At 56.3% G+C, this 14,775-nt stretch overlaps 5 protein-coding genes across 5 annotated transcripts; 2 read left to right on the forward strand and 3 right to left on the reverse strand.

Moving 5' to 3' along the window:
- Positions 1–142: 142 nt before the first annotated feature.
- PHYSODRAFT_555626 (hypothetical protein) lies at positions 143–1,631 on the reverse strand (the record flags this gene model as incomplete). The annotated part of the gene is made up of 1 exon (XM_009523127.1): positions 143–1,631. Exon 1 carries the CDS (start codon positions 1,601–1,603, stop codon positions 143–145), a length of 1,461 nt encoding a protein of 486 aa, XP_009521422.1. The 5' UTR covers positions 1,604–1,631.
- A 1,756-nt stretch (positions 1,632–3,387) lies between these two features.
- PHYSODRAFT_285154 (protein kinase) lies at positions 3,388–5,279 on the forward strand. Its single transcript, XM_009523128.1, has 6 exons — positions 3,388–3,554; positions 3,675–3,782; positions 3,935–4,492; positions 4,563–4,642; positions 4,710–4,850; positions 4,920–5,279. Exons 1-6 carry the CDS (start codon positions 3,495–3,497, stop codon positions 5,104–5,106), a joined length of 1,134 nt encoding a protein of 377 aa, XP_009521423.1. The 5' UTR covers positions 3,388–3,494; the 3' UTR covers positions 5,107–5,279.
- Positions 5,280–5,541: 262 nt separating this feature from the next.
- Positions 5,542–9,473, reverse strand: PHYSODRAFT_327059 (hypothetical protein; the record flags this gene model as incomplete). Its single annotated transcript, XM_009523129.1, has 5 exons — positions 5,542–8,496; positions 8,646–8,899; positions 8,983–9,070; positions 9,151–9,360; positions 9,453–9,473. The coding sequence occupies 5 exons, from the start codon at positions 9,471–9,473 to the stop codon at positions 5,542–5,544; spliced, it is 3,528 nt and encodes a 1,175-aa protein (XP_009521424.1).
- A 1,205-nt stretch (positions 9,474–10,678) lies between these two features.
- PHYSODRAFT_481813 (hypothetical protein) lies at positions 10,679–11,901 on the forward strand (the record flags this gene model as incomplete). Its single annotated transcript, XM_009523130.1, has 2 exons — positions 10,679–11,374; positions 11,446–11,901. The coding sequence occupies 2 exons, from the start codon at positions 10,679–10,681 to the stop codon at positions 11,899–11,901; spliced, it is 1,152 nt and encodes a 383-aa protein (XP_009521425.1).
- A 75-nt stretch (positions 11,902–11,976) lies between these two features.
- PHYSODRAFT_486604 (hypothetical protein) lies at positions 11,977–14,562 on the reverse strand (the record flags this gene model as incomplete). Its single annotated transcript, XM_009523131.1, has 6 exons — positions 11,977–12,207; positions 12,253–12,846; positions 12,938–13,007; positions 13,073–13,302; positions 13,378–14,382; positions 14,461–14,562. The coding sequence occupies 6 exons, from the start codon at positions 14,560–14,562 to the stop codon at positions 11,977–11,979; spliced, it is 2,232 nt and encodes a 743-aa protein (XP_009521426.1).
- Positions 14,563–14,775: the final 213 nt, after the last annotated feature.

The following is a 14,775-nucleotide window of genomic DNA, read 5'->3' on the forward strand; positions in this document are numbered from 1 at the left end:
GTACTAAACCTACCAACCCTCTCGTCTTTGCAGGCGTGGGGCGCTTCATGCAGCCAGCCACCATGCCCGCAGCGCCGACGGTCCTTGCCTTCGCTCGTCGAAGGCACTCCGCACTTGCCTCTCTCTCCTCCATTCAGCTGATTTACACCTTGTCGTACGCGCCGTTGGAGCCGACAGGGGCCTTGCTGCGGCGCAGCACGAGCAAGTAGAAGATGTACATGATCATAGCGCCGAGACCGAAGCCCATGCCACGCAGCAGCGAGTTCGTGAACGCCACCCAGCGCAGCTCGCGGTACGCGATCACCTGGTACTTGGGTGCAGCCTCCACCCGCCGCGGTAAGGGCGACAGGATCATCGGGTCCACCTCGCAAGTGTCCGGCTTGCGGGCAGTAAGCGCGTGCGGCTCCGAGTCGGGCTTGCGCTCGAAGCTGCTGGGCTCGGGCAGGAACTTGTTGAGGAACTCGAGCGCCGTGTCGGCCACGCGCATGTCCGTGTACTCGTCGTTCAGCGCCACAATGCTGTACGGAGTGGATCCGTCCAGGATCTGGCCGAACGTCTGCTTGAGCTTGTCGATGTTGTTGTTCTGCATGAGGATGAGCTTGTAGCCGGCCATCTCTTCCTCAGGGGGGGAGTAGATCGGGATTCCCAGCTCCTCGCTGCCCTGCGCCACCATGTAGTAGTGGTGCAGCAGCGGCATGTTCATGTCGGGCTTGCCGCGGAACTTGCTCTTGAGCGTCATGTACAGTGGGCGGTCGAAGATCTGGTGGACGCGCTCGAACGCGCGGCGCGAGTACACGAAGGGCGCGTGCTTGATGAAGTGGCGGTCCGTCTTGCCCCAGCGCAGATCCATCTCCTGCTGCGTGTTGAGCACGGAGGCGATCCAGATGCCCTTCTTGGGCGTGGGGGGCGTGTGGGAGATGAGTCCGGACTCGTGCAGCAACCGGATGCCGCCGTCGCACGTGAAGAACTCGTGGGGGGCGATGGGCTTGGTGAACAGGTAGTCGTCGTTCACCTGCATGTAGATGTCCGAGAGCCCGGGGATCAGGTACAGGAACTGCTCGATCACGTGCGTGTTGAACGTGGGCAGGAACTCCTTGGCGTAGTCCGGGAACAGGTCGTCCTGGTTGATGACCTTGATGCGCGGGTTGTTCATGTCCACCCAGTGCGGGATGTGGCCCGGGGACACGATGTAGATCTGGCCCGTGTGCCACGGCACGTACTTCTCCAGCGAGCGGATCGAGTACATGAGCTCGCCGATCTCGCGGTCGCGCGAGCCGCCCACGGCGTGCTTGCCGCCGGCCTTCTCGCGCAGCTGCCGGTAGCAGGGCTGGCTGCCGTTGACCCACGTGTAGACGATGGACATGCGGCGCAGCTGCTCGAAGTTCTTGATCTGGCACTGGCCCGGCCACTGGTCCATGATGGCCTGCGAGTTGAAGCGCTTGTCCTCCTCGTCCGACAGCTTGTCGTACGTGTAGGGCGCCGGCGTCTTGTTGAGCAGGTACATGACGAACAGCAGCGCGCCGCACGCCGCCAGCAGCACGTAGCGGAGGTTGCGCTGGTGGCTCAGCGCAATGCGCATGCGCACGCCCGCGGGAGTCTTCATCGTCACGGTCTGCGCCTAGAGCTCTGCCGTCTTGCTCGCGAGAAACGAAGTGCGGCGCTTTGGCGTGCTTTGCTTGGCTCGAAGGGGGGCGAAAAGTACGCCACGTACGCGGTATACTGAGCTCAAGCTATCGGTCTGGAGGGGCTAGGGTACTCCCAAGATATCATATCCGTTTTAGCAAAACGAAGGATTCTTTTTCCCGGTGGCGCGAGCAAGCGAGCCAGCAAGCAGCAGGCGCCGTTCGTGGACAGGAGGCGAGTGCTTGTGACGGCCCATGGTCGGTTGCGCCCGGTGCCCCTTGTGCCTCTGCCCCAGGCGGCGGAAAGGAAGCCATGTGGCTGGCTCCTCAGTTTTAGCGCTAATTCGTCGCGGTAAATCCGGCGACCGTGTCGCGATGGGGCGACGCGCAGAGCCGTGCGAAGATGCGGCCGGAGCTCGTCACTGGAGACCAGCGCGCTGTCCAACGCGCGATGACCGCTATTGGCGCTGGGCAGGAGCTCGCATCACGACTGACTCAGGCCTGCTGCCAGCTTCAGATTGTCGAGGAGCAGCAAGCGGAGACCGCACGTTACTCCTTGTCAATTGTTGCGCGGCTTAGTCGAAATTGACGCATTGCAGACTCGGACTGCACCCAAGCTGCATCGGCGTAATTACACTAACATGTAAGTGGTGGTTGTGGCGACATCGTTGCTGCAGATACCTCGGGCAAGGGAGTCCACCTGCCTTCAACGTGTCACCGGGTGAGCCCCGCTCAGCGTCTCATTGCGCGTGTCCAGCGAAGCGCTCCAGTACAGTAGCGGATCCAGCAAGCACTTGTCAGCTGTCAGATTGCGGCCCATGGACATCAAGTCGGCGACTCGAAGTCGCTTCCATTGACATCGAAGCTCTCGCCCCCCAGGGTCGAGTTAGTTATTAAGTTCTCCGTTGGATGGTAGCTTCAGGTGCTTCCGCTTGTACCATCACTACCGCCATAATTGCGGAGTCACGGTTGCTCGTCTCGACAATAGGATTGACAACGAGACAGAATCGTCGCGAGGAGTGAAGAATAGTGTTGATCAAGTGCGCGATGCTGTGGAGTCGGTTTTTACCGAAGGAGAAAGATTGCTCGACTCCGAGTCGAAGCAGATCCGCGTTGTTGAAGGATCCCAACCACACTGGTTGAACGGGTTCACTGTCAACACCAGAGGGGGTCGCATTGCTCGTGAGCCGCCGGGTCTTGATGAGGCTAATCAGTGTTAGCATTCGCGCAGACAAGTTCAAACCTCCGTAGTCCGATGTCTGGGCGGAACTATTCGATGCCGCGTTAGGCGTCGTTTAGTGCGAGAACTAGTTGAAGCACATGCATACCCTACTGGCAATAGTGATCCAACATGGACTGCCAAACAACTAGGTCAAGTGCTTCTGCGTTTGGCAACGTCTTGTGAATGAATCATTCATCGTATCATTCAGAATGATACGATGCATACGCATGAAAGCACTGTCAGCAGTGCCGTCAACGAGTGTGCTAGCAGATACCGCTTGTAGACCGACAACGACGTTGCCAAAGCCCAACGAACGGCAACAGCTCGACCAACTTCAACACGACAGCCCCAAGCAGATCGCGCGCGAAGTTCAAAATTTTTGAAAAGCCTGGCGCAATTTCACAGCTGTTGCTGGTGTGGTCCACACCACTATCTGCCTCTCGCAATTCAGCCAATCCGCGCGCTGCATTGTGGACCAGCATTCAGGCGGAGAAACCTCAGGCGCTGAGTATTGGCTCTGTGGCACCCGAACCCTCCAGGCTGCTGCCTCGAAACCTCCGCCGCCTTTGCCGCTTCGCTTTGCTGACTGGGCCAGCAGCAGGAAAGTATCCACCACCTACCTCACTTCCCCACCACAGCGAGTGAGCACCATGGCGGACGAGTGGCCCACCGTTGCCTCCGAGTACCAGATCATCGAGCAGATCGGCCAGGTGCGTACATGTCCAGTGAGAGCGCCACGTCAGCGCGCCGGCGCTATGTTGGGACAAGGCTGGCTGGCCGTTTAGGGTAGTGCTAACCGAGTGTCGGATCATTGTGTGTTGCATCAATAGGGCGCCTTTGCCAAAGTATGGAAGGCGTACTGCGTGCCCAAGAAGATCCACGTAGCCATTAAGATCATGGACCTGGAGAAGATCACCACCAGCTTCGAGGACATCCGCGTACGTATCACATCCATTCCGAGAAAAACATTTTTTTGCAGGTTAGGCTAGTGTTAACCTTCTCTGGCGGGGTTAGCACTAGCCTAACCGGTGTTAACACCACCTTCTCTCTCTAACCTTTAATTGTTCACGTATCCGGATAACTACCGTAGGCTGAGGTGCAGACCATGAAGATGACCAACCACCCGAACGTCCTCAAGTGCTACTGCAGCTTCGTGCATAAGGACCAACTGTGGCTGGTCACGCAGCTCATGAACAAGGGCTCGTGTCTGCACGTGATGAACCTGCTCAAGAAGAAGGGGCTGGGAGAGGGGCTCAAGGAGGAGTTCGTGGCTGTCATCCTGCACGAGACGCTCAAGGGGCTGCAGTACTTCCACGAGAACGGCCAGATCCACCGAGACATCAAGGCCGGTAACATCCTGCTGGACAGCGAGGGTCACGTGGTGATCGCCGACTTTGGCGTCTCCGGCTGGATGATGGAGGGGGGAGACCGTCGGAAGAACCGCCAGACGTTCGTGGGCACGCCCTGCTGGATGGCGCCCGAGGTCATGGAGCAGGTGCGCGGCTACGACTACAAGGCCGACATCTGGTCGCTGGGCATCACAGCGCTGGAGCTGGCTAAGGGCTACGCGCCCTACGCGCGCTTCCAGCCCATGAAGGTGCTGCTGCTCACGCTGCAGGAGGACCCACCGTCGCTTCGCACTTACGATGTACGTCGCTTAGAAGAGAAAATGGACAACAAGTGGCTTTGTGCTGACGTTTTGTGGTGGATTTCTGTAGGACGATGGAAGTGGCCACCAGTTCGGACGCCACTTCAAGGATGTGGTCAAGCTCTGTTTGCAGAAGGACCCGTCGAAGCGGTAAGCTGACGATTTCATCGTGTATTCAATAAGGCTGGTAGCTGATCTGGTACTTTGTGGTATATAGTCCTGGCACGTCGGCGCTGCTGAAGCACAGCTTCTTCAAGAAGGCGGGGGATACGGTCTACCTCGCCCGGAACCTGCTTACCAACATCGAAGACATTGGCGAGAGCTGCATGACTGCCGGCATCGCAGACGCCCTCCCCGGGTAAGCAGTAAATCTTGAACAGTTTTCGTCGCCATTTCAGCTAATCCGCGCTCATGTGGCGTTGTGTAGTGCGGGGCCGCTTTACGCAAAGGGAACGAAGGGCCCGCCTGGATCGGAAGCGGAGGGGTCCAAGTACGTTCCAGGCACGACCTGGGTATTCGATGACGAGGAGGATGACGCCAATAAGATGTCGATAGACGATTTCGCCAGTCAGTTTGACATGGTTACGGGTGGCGAGGAATTCCGCTCCAAGTAAACTCAGCAACTAGCACCCGCAAGCTCTTTGCAAGACTGGACACACTCTGCACGGCGTCCTCAACGAACCTCTCGAGGAGAAAAGTCTCATGCCACAGACCAAGGACAAGGCGCCTACGGAGTGTCCACGCTCGTAGCAGAAAACTAAATTCAGGTCTGTCTTTGTTTTGGTTTACGCTGGCTTCCCTTATTCCTCTCTTTGCACTACTTGTCCTCTGTACGTGTTTGGTGCTTGTTGTCCGAAGAGTGAGAAGAAAAAGAAAACAAAGTCAAAATGCGAAATTAAATTACATAGATCGTGACCTCAAAACCAAGATAAGAGTAGACGCTTCGAACGCGCCGCCACAATAGCTAGCTACCTGTTGCGCTCGGTCCGCTAAATTACCCGAGGCGGAGATTTTTTCTGCTCTGAATACAATGATCATCCACCGCTCGCTTATACAAGTCCACCCACTTCGTCATACTGCGTGCCGCCCGTGAGAGGCTTGCCTGTTGATTCGCGAGTGAACTCGCGTGACCAGAGTGCACAGCTGCAAGCGGCGTTAGCCACAGCAGCAGACGCTGGACGAATCGGGTAGAGAAGTCCAGCGAACAACGCCAGCACAAACGTCGGGATCAAAGAAACCATGGAGACCACGAACTTCGCACCACTGAAGTAAAAGATCCGGCCCCACACTTCGCCGTTTCCGTGATAGCGGAACAAACCACCCTTCGGCTTGCCGTTGGAATCCACCTTCTCTTCCGCAAGACGATTCAAAACAAGACGTTGGTCCCGGGATATGCAACTGCTGTTGGCGCGAGACAGCTCCATGTCCGACAGCGCGTCCAGCGCACTGACGATTCCAGAAGCAGCTGGGGGCACCACCAAGAACCCGAGCAACAGCAAAATGCCCACAGGAATGAAAAGCACCGAGAGCGGCACGCAGGCGAACGAGTATCCCAAGAGCTTTGGAAGGCTGTACGATTCGTTCGTTGATGACGTCGGAATTGCGGCGCGAGCGTTCGTGCTGGGCTTGATCGGGATGGCTGTTGCGACAGGTGAGTCAGCAATCTGCACATTTCCGCTCTTCTGCTTCGGCGACACGTACGATCGATAGTCAGACGTAGCAGTCTGCTGCAAATCTTCAGTGCCATCGTCAGCATCTTTCCACACGTCGGCCTTGACTTCAGGCAAGTCGGACGTGCCAGCTTCGTGATCGAACAGCGAGTCCTTCGAATCTGCCCTGAAGTACCCGTCGACATCCAACGCAGCTGCTTTGTCTTGAAGCAGATTCCGCTTGGACGATGACGAAATGCCTTCGCCCGTGATGTAGCCCAGAGACAACTTGCGTCCAGTCATGCCTCGACTGCTGAGAACGCTATCCTCGCCTAGCGACGTTCCAGACCGGAATTCCTGTTGATTCAGGTTCACCCTGACCTTCTTCTTTTCAGGCATTTCGTCCGCATCCACAAGCTTGTCGTTGTCATTCTGGGTCGCGTGTGCTTGCGGTCCACCGCTGCTGTTAAACTCTTCGACCATCTTGTTGCGCTGCCGCAGTAGGGTCCGTGTGTTGCCAATTTGAAAGTTGATTGACTCCGTGTGACCCAGTCGCTCAAATGTTGTCTTTTCACGCGTGTAGAACACGTCGATCTCGAAGAAGTACAAAAACTCGGCTGCCAGCGGGTCGTTAGCATCGCCATCAGTCCCGTGGGACGACACCGCCGGGCTCGAGCTCTGCACGTGACGCCGCTTCTTGGGTAAATCGAACTCGAATTTCCACACATCTGGGTGGAACGTAACATCGAATTGCACACCTTGCGCGCCATTGCTCAGTGGAGCAAAGTTGTCGATAACACCAACCGCACTCACGCCCTGCAGAGACTTCATCTCAGTAAGGTTCAATGATTGCTGCTCTGACAGCGTCATGTTGCGCGAGAAGGTGCTGTTGCAACGTGCCAGTACGAGTAGACCAGGCTGCACAACGGAAGCGCCGGCAGGGGCCGGGATCGACACGTGAGCTTTCACCGCAGCGCGACAGACGCCCTTACACCGATGCTGAAGATTTTCAATGCGCACGCGGTAGTAGTCACCATGTTCGGGGCAATACGGGAAGCACTGGATGTTTTTGCGGTCGTTGCGCCAGTATTTTTCCAGGAAGCGAGTCTGGATTTCAATTATCGCCGGCGGAGGCGATCCCGGCGGCATCAGCATGGCAGCGTTGGTGGCTGCTGGTGGAATCATGAACGGGTTCATCATTTCCGTTTCTTCCATCTTCACGTCGTTCATGCCAATGCCACCACGCGAGCTGCCAGTCATAGCGTTCTCGGAATCAAAGTCGAGGCTGTGAATCTTCTTGAACTGGTGGTTCTGGACTCCCATCATAGCGGGGTTCTGTTGCATAAGGCCAGGGTTCAACGCCATTTCCCGCTGCACGACGGCCGCAGCATCGTTCTCCGAGAGGAAGTATTTTGTCAGCTCGTCAAGCTCGTCCACATCGAAGTCCAACGAATTGGCCGTCGTGGGCTCGATTTGAACACCAGCAAGGTTGTTCATGGCTGCCAGTTCGCTCATCTTTCCACTACCACTGCTGCTTCCAGTGGCAGTAAAGCTTCCCATGCTGCCATTATCCATGCGTTCCTCGGCGGTGACACCCTTCAGCAGCGAATGCGAAGACGACGAGCGGTTGATGTCCTTAATGATCTGGTCCAGATTGTCCTCCTGCGTGAACGAGTCCACAGCCGAACTGATAACCGCGATAGGTAAGCTGTCGCGCTTTTGATCCTGCTGTTGCTGCTGCTCATCAACAAGAGCAGCACCGCCGCGGTCCGAGGCCATCTTGGCCACGTCGTTGAAGGATTCCGCAAAGAACTGTTCCGTGTCCTCCGAAAAGCTAAACTTTAGCGAGCCCACTGACAAATTGCTCGAGCGACGACTGAGGAAGGTCGCGTTTTCCTCATCAGCGGGGTTCAGATCCAAGCTGTGGTTGGAGGCTCCCATCATGTTGAGCGCATTGGACGACACTACTGAGGGTCCTCCACCCGGCGACGGGGCCGTTGGTGGCACCAACGACAACGTCGCAGCTGTGGGGGTTGTGATCTGCTGTCTGTTGAAAATCTCCTTCTTGGGAGACACCGACGACGGTCCCGGCGTGGAAGATCCTGTCGGCGAGCTGGCTGCACACTCACACTCGCTCTGGAACTGAGGCAATCCAAGCGGGTTTACAAACTTGTGGCACTTGTCGCAGAAATTGGCAAACTTGGCGAACTTCTGCGGGTAGTTGGCCTTCAGGTAGTCGTCATAGGCATGGGCGGCCTCCTCGGGCGTCTTGCACGTGTTGGTGATGCGTTTGGCGCTGTACTTGGCGCCCCACGAGGTCTTGCTGGTCTGCGTCACGCCCCGGTACTTGGAGGTCTATTAGAGAGCACAAATTGTCACAACAAAAAGGCGCGCGCGTCAGACGACAATGACAAAGAACCACGTAACTAGGAACTCTGCACCAATAGCAGAGCTGCCAGCTTCAACTGAAAGCTGAGAACAAGAGGGAAGAGAGAGGTCCGCACCTTGCCCTTGATGACCTTGCCCGCAAACTTCTGCTTCTGCTGCTGCGGCGGCGGCGCGACCGTCGTCAGGTTGCCCGGGCTGAGGTCGCCCACGACGTCCACGAGCTCGCTGGTGTTGGTGGCCTGCAGGAACGACATGTCCTGGTAGTTCTGCTCATCGGACGGGGTCACCACCGAGTAGTCCGACTCCTCCGACGTGTATCCGTTTGACAGCGGCGTGTCGTTCTGCATAGGCTGCGGCGCCACGATAAAATCTAAAAACCCACCAACACACGGGAAATGTCAATATCAAATAAGAAAACCCCATCGATACAAAATTAAACAGACCCATCCGTACCCTGCAGGAAGTTGGTGCCTGGCTCCTCCAGCTCGTCCAGGTGCGCGTCCAGCGGGTCGTACTCGTCGCACGTGGGCAGCGGCTGCGTCTGCATCATGCTGAGGGCTCTGTGCTGTGGGTTTCGCGCTCTAGCGCCGGCTCCTCGCGTCCGTTAGGGGCGAGCGGCACCTCGCTGAGCTGCTCTTCGTCTGCCGCGTGCGCTGGCGGGTGTCGCGGTGGCTGCGTGCGCTGCGCTGCGGTCTCGCTGGAGGCGTCGGTGGGCGTCGGCCGTGGCTCGGCTCCTTTCCTTCCTCGCTCGCGTCTGAAAGCCGCAATAGCCTGCGGGAGGGGAAGCGCCAGCAGCAGCAGCAGCGAGGGTTTGGACAAGCTGAATCTCTTCTGGGGGCGTAGGACACAGCGGATGCAGCGATTTGTATGTAAAGAGCGGTCGGTGGTAACTTTTGTGCGATTTGGGGCGGGTCATGTCGCACGTCCGGGGTCGGTAGACCCATTGCTGCGCGGCGATTGGTCGGTCTCCGCTTCAACAGTCGCGCCGACCATTATTGCTGTCCACCGTGCCGGCAGGCAGTGCGCGAATATTCACCCGCAGGATAAGGCGCTGGCTGGTCTCATGGGCGTTGGAGGGCACGATAATGAATTATTCGGCCGGATTCTCTTGTCGCGTCGAGGAAAAGCGTATCCATCCATCCAGGGGGCTCCCGACCGATCCCCCGCGTCGACACGCTGTTTGGTTTGACTCGAGTTCAACCACGCGTTGTGCTGGACACGGGCGGACTGGATTATAGTAGCGAGCAGCTCAGCAGCTTGGCGTTGAAAGTTACAAGGTTCGGCGCAACATGGTCTCTGCAGCCTTTGCGAGCGCCTTTCCGGTCGTTTGACTCTGCTCCCTCGGCAGCACAGACGGTGGTCAAGTTTCACGAAACGTGTGGCCGCCGAGCTTTGACTAAGCGCGGCAACGGGATCCGCAAACGAGCAGGATGACGACCTGCAACTGCTGTTGTGGTAATTGCTCCCGGGCTCTCTTGCTGCCGCGTCTGGAGCTGTGCGAGCGCCACGCCCAGGCCATTATGCTTCACATGTCTTCACTCATCTCTCATGTCAAGACAACTTCCGGATGATGTGCGCCACACAAATTATGAGACTTGTGTAGTCCACACCCAAATGTTGACATGGGTACATCTCCATTAGTACGTCAGCCCAACAAAATGACTGGGCTGCGCGTGGAGTCGCTGCGGGACCTTCCGCCGCTCGACGCTGCCAACGAGGACAGCAGCAGCGACACCAAAGTCTCTGTGCATGGGCGCTTCGTTCGCAAGCGCAACTTGTCGTAAGCTTACGTCCAATCCAATAGTCCAGCCATTGTCATTCTCATATCCGCTTGCGTATTTTGCTGCAGCAAAGGACTCGTGTTCGGCGACATCCAGCTACAAGATGGAGGTGAGACTATTAGTTATCGCATTGACTCTTGTGCGGGGTTGCAACGAGAACAAGTATCGACTGCGTCGTCTTCCAGTGATATTCGACGATTACAGAGTCGTGGTTAATAGATATAGATAAACTCGTAAGCTATAGATACTGCAGGGATGACCCAATAAGCTCCGGGTGTCGAGGACACCGCCACAGGAATCAATTGCAGTGGTGGTCGCGAGCTGGTCTAACGGTTAATGCTACATTGTTTTCAGAGCTGCTGGAGGTCATGATACGCGCGCAGGAAGGCGTGCTGGACGTGGCGGCCATCCGCCAGATCAACTGGGACGTGCATCTCGGTGACCTGGTGACGGCACACGGCGTGCTGCAGCGCAAACGCCATGAACCAGGGCACCCGGACGGCTGGTTGTTTGTGCTGCATACGATTCGTGTGGACGAGCTCTGGAGTCTGCACCACGAAGGCACAGTCTTCAGCTACACGGATTCGGGCGCAGCATCATCCACTGAAGCAGCAGCGTCGGCTGCCGTGAAGGGCTCGTGGGTGTTGCCACCGTCGTCGAAGGCGGGCGCGACGAACAAGTACACCAACATGGTCGTACTGGACGGCTTCAACGCGTGCAAGTACTATTTCTCGTCGTCTGGTGGCGCCAATTGCCTGCGCGGAGAGCAGTGCCACTTCTGGCACGGACGGCCAGAAGACTTCAAAGAGAACCGACGTCGCTGGATGGCGAAGCGGCTCGAGCAGCGCGCAAAAGCTGCGCATCTCGCTGGTGACAGCGGTGACCCTCACTCCAAAATCGACAAGGCGCAACGCAGCCGCATCTTCTGCGACTGGCTTGTGGAATCGTTAGGTGAGGAGCGCCTTGCTCGTGGAACGGGGGTGATCGATGTTGCTGGTGGCAAAGGCGACATTCCTATCCAGCTCTGGATTCAGAGAGGCATCCCGACAACACTGATCGACCCGGTACGTACCTTAGAGATCAGCAACGCTGTACGTTTGCTTAACTGACCACCTTGTCTTTATGTGTCCTGCAGAGGCCAATGAAGCTTGGAAAATACAACCGGAAGCTTGTTGCGAAAGCAGAAGCCGTCAAAGGTCGCAAAATGAGCCCTCAGCTTCTCCGCTGTCTGGATGCTGAAACACTCAAGCTACACACTGAGCTGTTCGCAGACTGTTCTGTGCTTGTTGGCATGCACCCTGACGAAGCCACCGAGGCCATCGTCGACGCAGCTTTGACGTTGGGCAAACCGTTCGCCATTGTGCCTTGCTGCGTCATGAGCCGAGTGTTTCCGGATCGGAAATGCCGTGACGGCACCCCTGTCGACACATACGAGACCTTCGTGCGGTATCTACTGGAAAAGCACCCGTCAGTTCAACGTGCGTTCCTCCCGTTTGCAGGCCGGAACAAGGTACTTTACCTATTCGACTACGACACAAAACGAGAGGAACAAGATGCGAACGGAAAGAGCGTTGAAATAGCCAGCACTTAGAGCACGCTGGTATCCGAATACACATTTCCACTTAATTGGCCACGGCAGCTTATCTGGGCATTATTGGTGTACCATTTACGACTTCTTCTGCTGGTTTCGAATAGCCTTCCGTGCGTCTAGCGTGAGAGGAAGCAGTCGAAGCACGCGGTCGATAGGACGGTTGCACACCATGCAACCACGTTTCATCCGATGCTGGCGCTTAGCACACGCATAGCAGCAATACATGTGAAGGTATAAACCGTGGACTACACCAGCGTTGCGCGAGCTTGAATCGCACACCAAACACATAAGGTCGTCGATATCCTTCTCGGAGTCTGATTTTTCGTCCTTGATCTCTTGGACTTCCTTCACTTTCTTGGCATCCTTGACGTCCTTGAATTGCTGGTCTTCGTCTTCTTTGTCTTCGTCAACTGCATGCTGAAGCTTCTGCTCCTTCTTGCTTTCGGAGCGAGGTGTCTGGCGTGGTGAGCTCACGTCCACCACGTTAGCTTCCTCCTCATCGTCCGTGGCCTGGTCGTCATCGTTGCTGCCCCTTGTAGCAGCTCGTTTGTTTTCCTCGATCTGCTCCATTACAGCTTCTTCGTCCTCGGATTCCTCCTCTTCGCTCTCGGCAACAAATGCATCGAGCGTGCCCCGTCGGGGTTCTGGATCCGAACGTGCTGCGGCTCGCGATGGAAGGGGGAGGAAATCGCTCTTCACGTTGCGCGGTGTGATCCTTTTCCACACGTTCGGCATGTATATCGCGATTCGCTTGGAGTCATCGGCAAACTTTTCCACCAGCTCAACGAGCTTTTTAAAGCGTCCAAACTCCTTCTTGAAGAAATCGTCTCGATATTGCTCAGCGATCCGTCCCGTCCTATCATCAGCACACTCCTTCAGCTTAGCATCTACTAAAACGGACCAAAATTGTTTGGCGTGCAATAGTTCCCAGTAGGCCAATGTGCGCTAAATGGGGTTAGATAGTCGACAGACAAAGACAAATGTTAGATGCAGTTACCCACACGATACTAATGGATATGGCAACGTGAAATCTTACGGCGTGGCACACGTTGCCCATTTCGAACGAGTTGTGAACAGGTTCTGCCTCCTTTGCCGCTTCCTTCAAACTAGCATTGTATACATCGAAGTTAGCATCCAGTACCGCCATATTCACCACAACTTCATAACGTACTGATGCATCCAGTTGTTGCCATACAACCTAGTTGCGTCGCAGGCAGCACCTGCAAGCTCAACGTGATAGGTAGCCAAATGTTGTCGACGGTTGCAGGCGTCGCAATCCTGTTCTGCGGAGACGTGGCCTGAACGATATTGCGATGCAAACTTCAGTGCATCAACCATTTCCTCCGGCCATGCGACACCAGAACGGACCGTGTCGCGGCACGAACAGAGTTTGCGCTCAATCTAAATATCGTACACACGGTCAATTAACCACTATCCGCACGTGTATGGTTGCATAGATAAAGAGAATAGACTTACACGATTGACAGCCTGTTCGTAAAGCTGGTACTTGGCCTTGGATCGCTTGCGGTGCATTTTCCTCTCGAACTCGGGGTCAAGAATGCACTCCTCCAGATACTCCAGATAAATAGTGAACCATTCGTGTATCTCACGCGATCGCCCTGCTGACAGCATGGCAGTCAACTCTTCAGGATCGTCAGCTCCGATTTCATCGTCCGACGACTCCACACTAATGACGCCCTCCTCGTCGTCATCCATGTACTCGATCTCATCATCGTCGCAAATGAAGTCGTCCACATCCTCTCCTCCATCCGCGTAAACCTTCTCGCGGTTATCCCGCTCTCCTTCTCGCGGCAAAGATCGTCGCTTCTTCTTGGGAGGGGGTGGAGCCTCCTCCATCTCCGAGTCCTGGTAATCTTCATCGTTGTCGTCATCACCTTCACCTCCCTGATAATGCGGGCCAAAGGTCTGCAGATTGTCCAGACAATTGTCCAGCATAGGGTAGTCCAGCTTGCGAGCGATGGAGTGCTGCGCCTCCTTCTCCTTGCGCTTGTGTTCGATCCTCGAGCTGCGTCTCGAGGCCGACGACGTTTCTTGCACCTGCACCTCCTCGTCTTCGTCTTCATCCTCCTTCTCCTCCATCTCCACGTCTTGTTCCTTCTGCGAGGGCTCAAGCTCCTCGTCGCTGTCCTCGATTTGTCGGCTCTTGCGTCCACTACTGCCTCTGCTCCTGACAGAGTCCGCGGACGGCGGCTGAATGATGCAGACCTCATCGTCGTCATCGTCTTCTTCTTCTCCCTCCTCTCCTACAGCTACTTCTTCCTTGCCAGCAGATTCTTGCTGGCGTCCGCGCTCGCCACGAGCCACAGCCGCCGAGATCGAGAGCTGCTGCAGGTTGCGACGCGAGCGACGCGTCGGCGTCGGCGTGCGCAGCGTCATGGGCTGCGAGGAGACGCCGTCCTTGCCCAGAAGCAGCTGTTGCTGGCGCCGCGGGGCAGCGGAAGGTGCCTCCATCTCCTGATTCTTCTCCTCTTCTTGCTTGTGTTCTTCTTCTCCTTCCTCCGCCTCCACCTCTCCTTCCTCGTCGTGGTCGATCATGACGTTGGAGCGGCGTCGCCGCTTGCGCGACTGCGGCGTGATGATGCGCACCTCCTCGTCGTCCTCCGTCGAGTCGCCGTCGATCACCACTTCCTCGTGCACCATGGTGCTCGCTACGGTGCTCGGACCAATAGCGGGAATGCTTATTTTATTGTGGAAACCGATTAGATTGTCCGAGCCGATTAGCTGATAAAGCAGCGTTCATGAGGGATTTGACTAGTAGTAAATCGAGGATTCCTATGATTTCATATGGCATCGGTAAGGGTATAAATCCGTGTAAGGTTAATAAAATAGGGGTTGCCTCATTACCGCCTGCAA

The sequence above is a fragment of the Phytophthora sojae genome (genome assembly GCF_000149755.1).
Source record: "Phytophthora sojae unplaced genomic scaffold PHYSOscaffold_2, whole genome shotgun sequence".
NCBI lineage: Eukaryota > Oomycota > Peronosporomycetes > Peronosporales > Peronosporaceae > Phytophthora > Phytophthora sojae.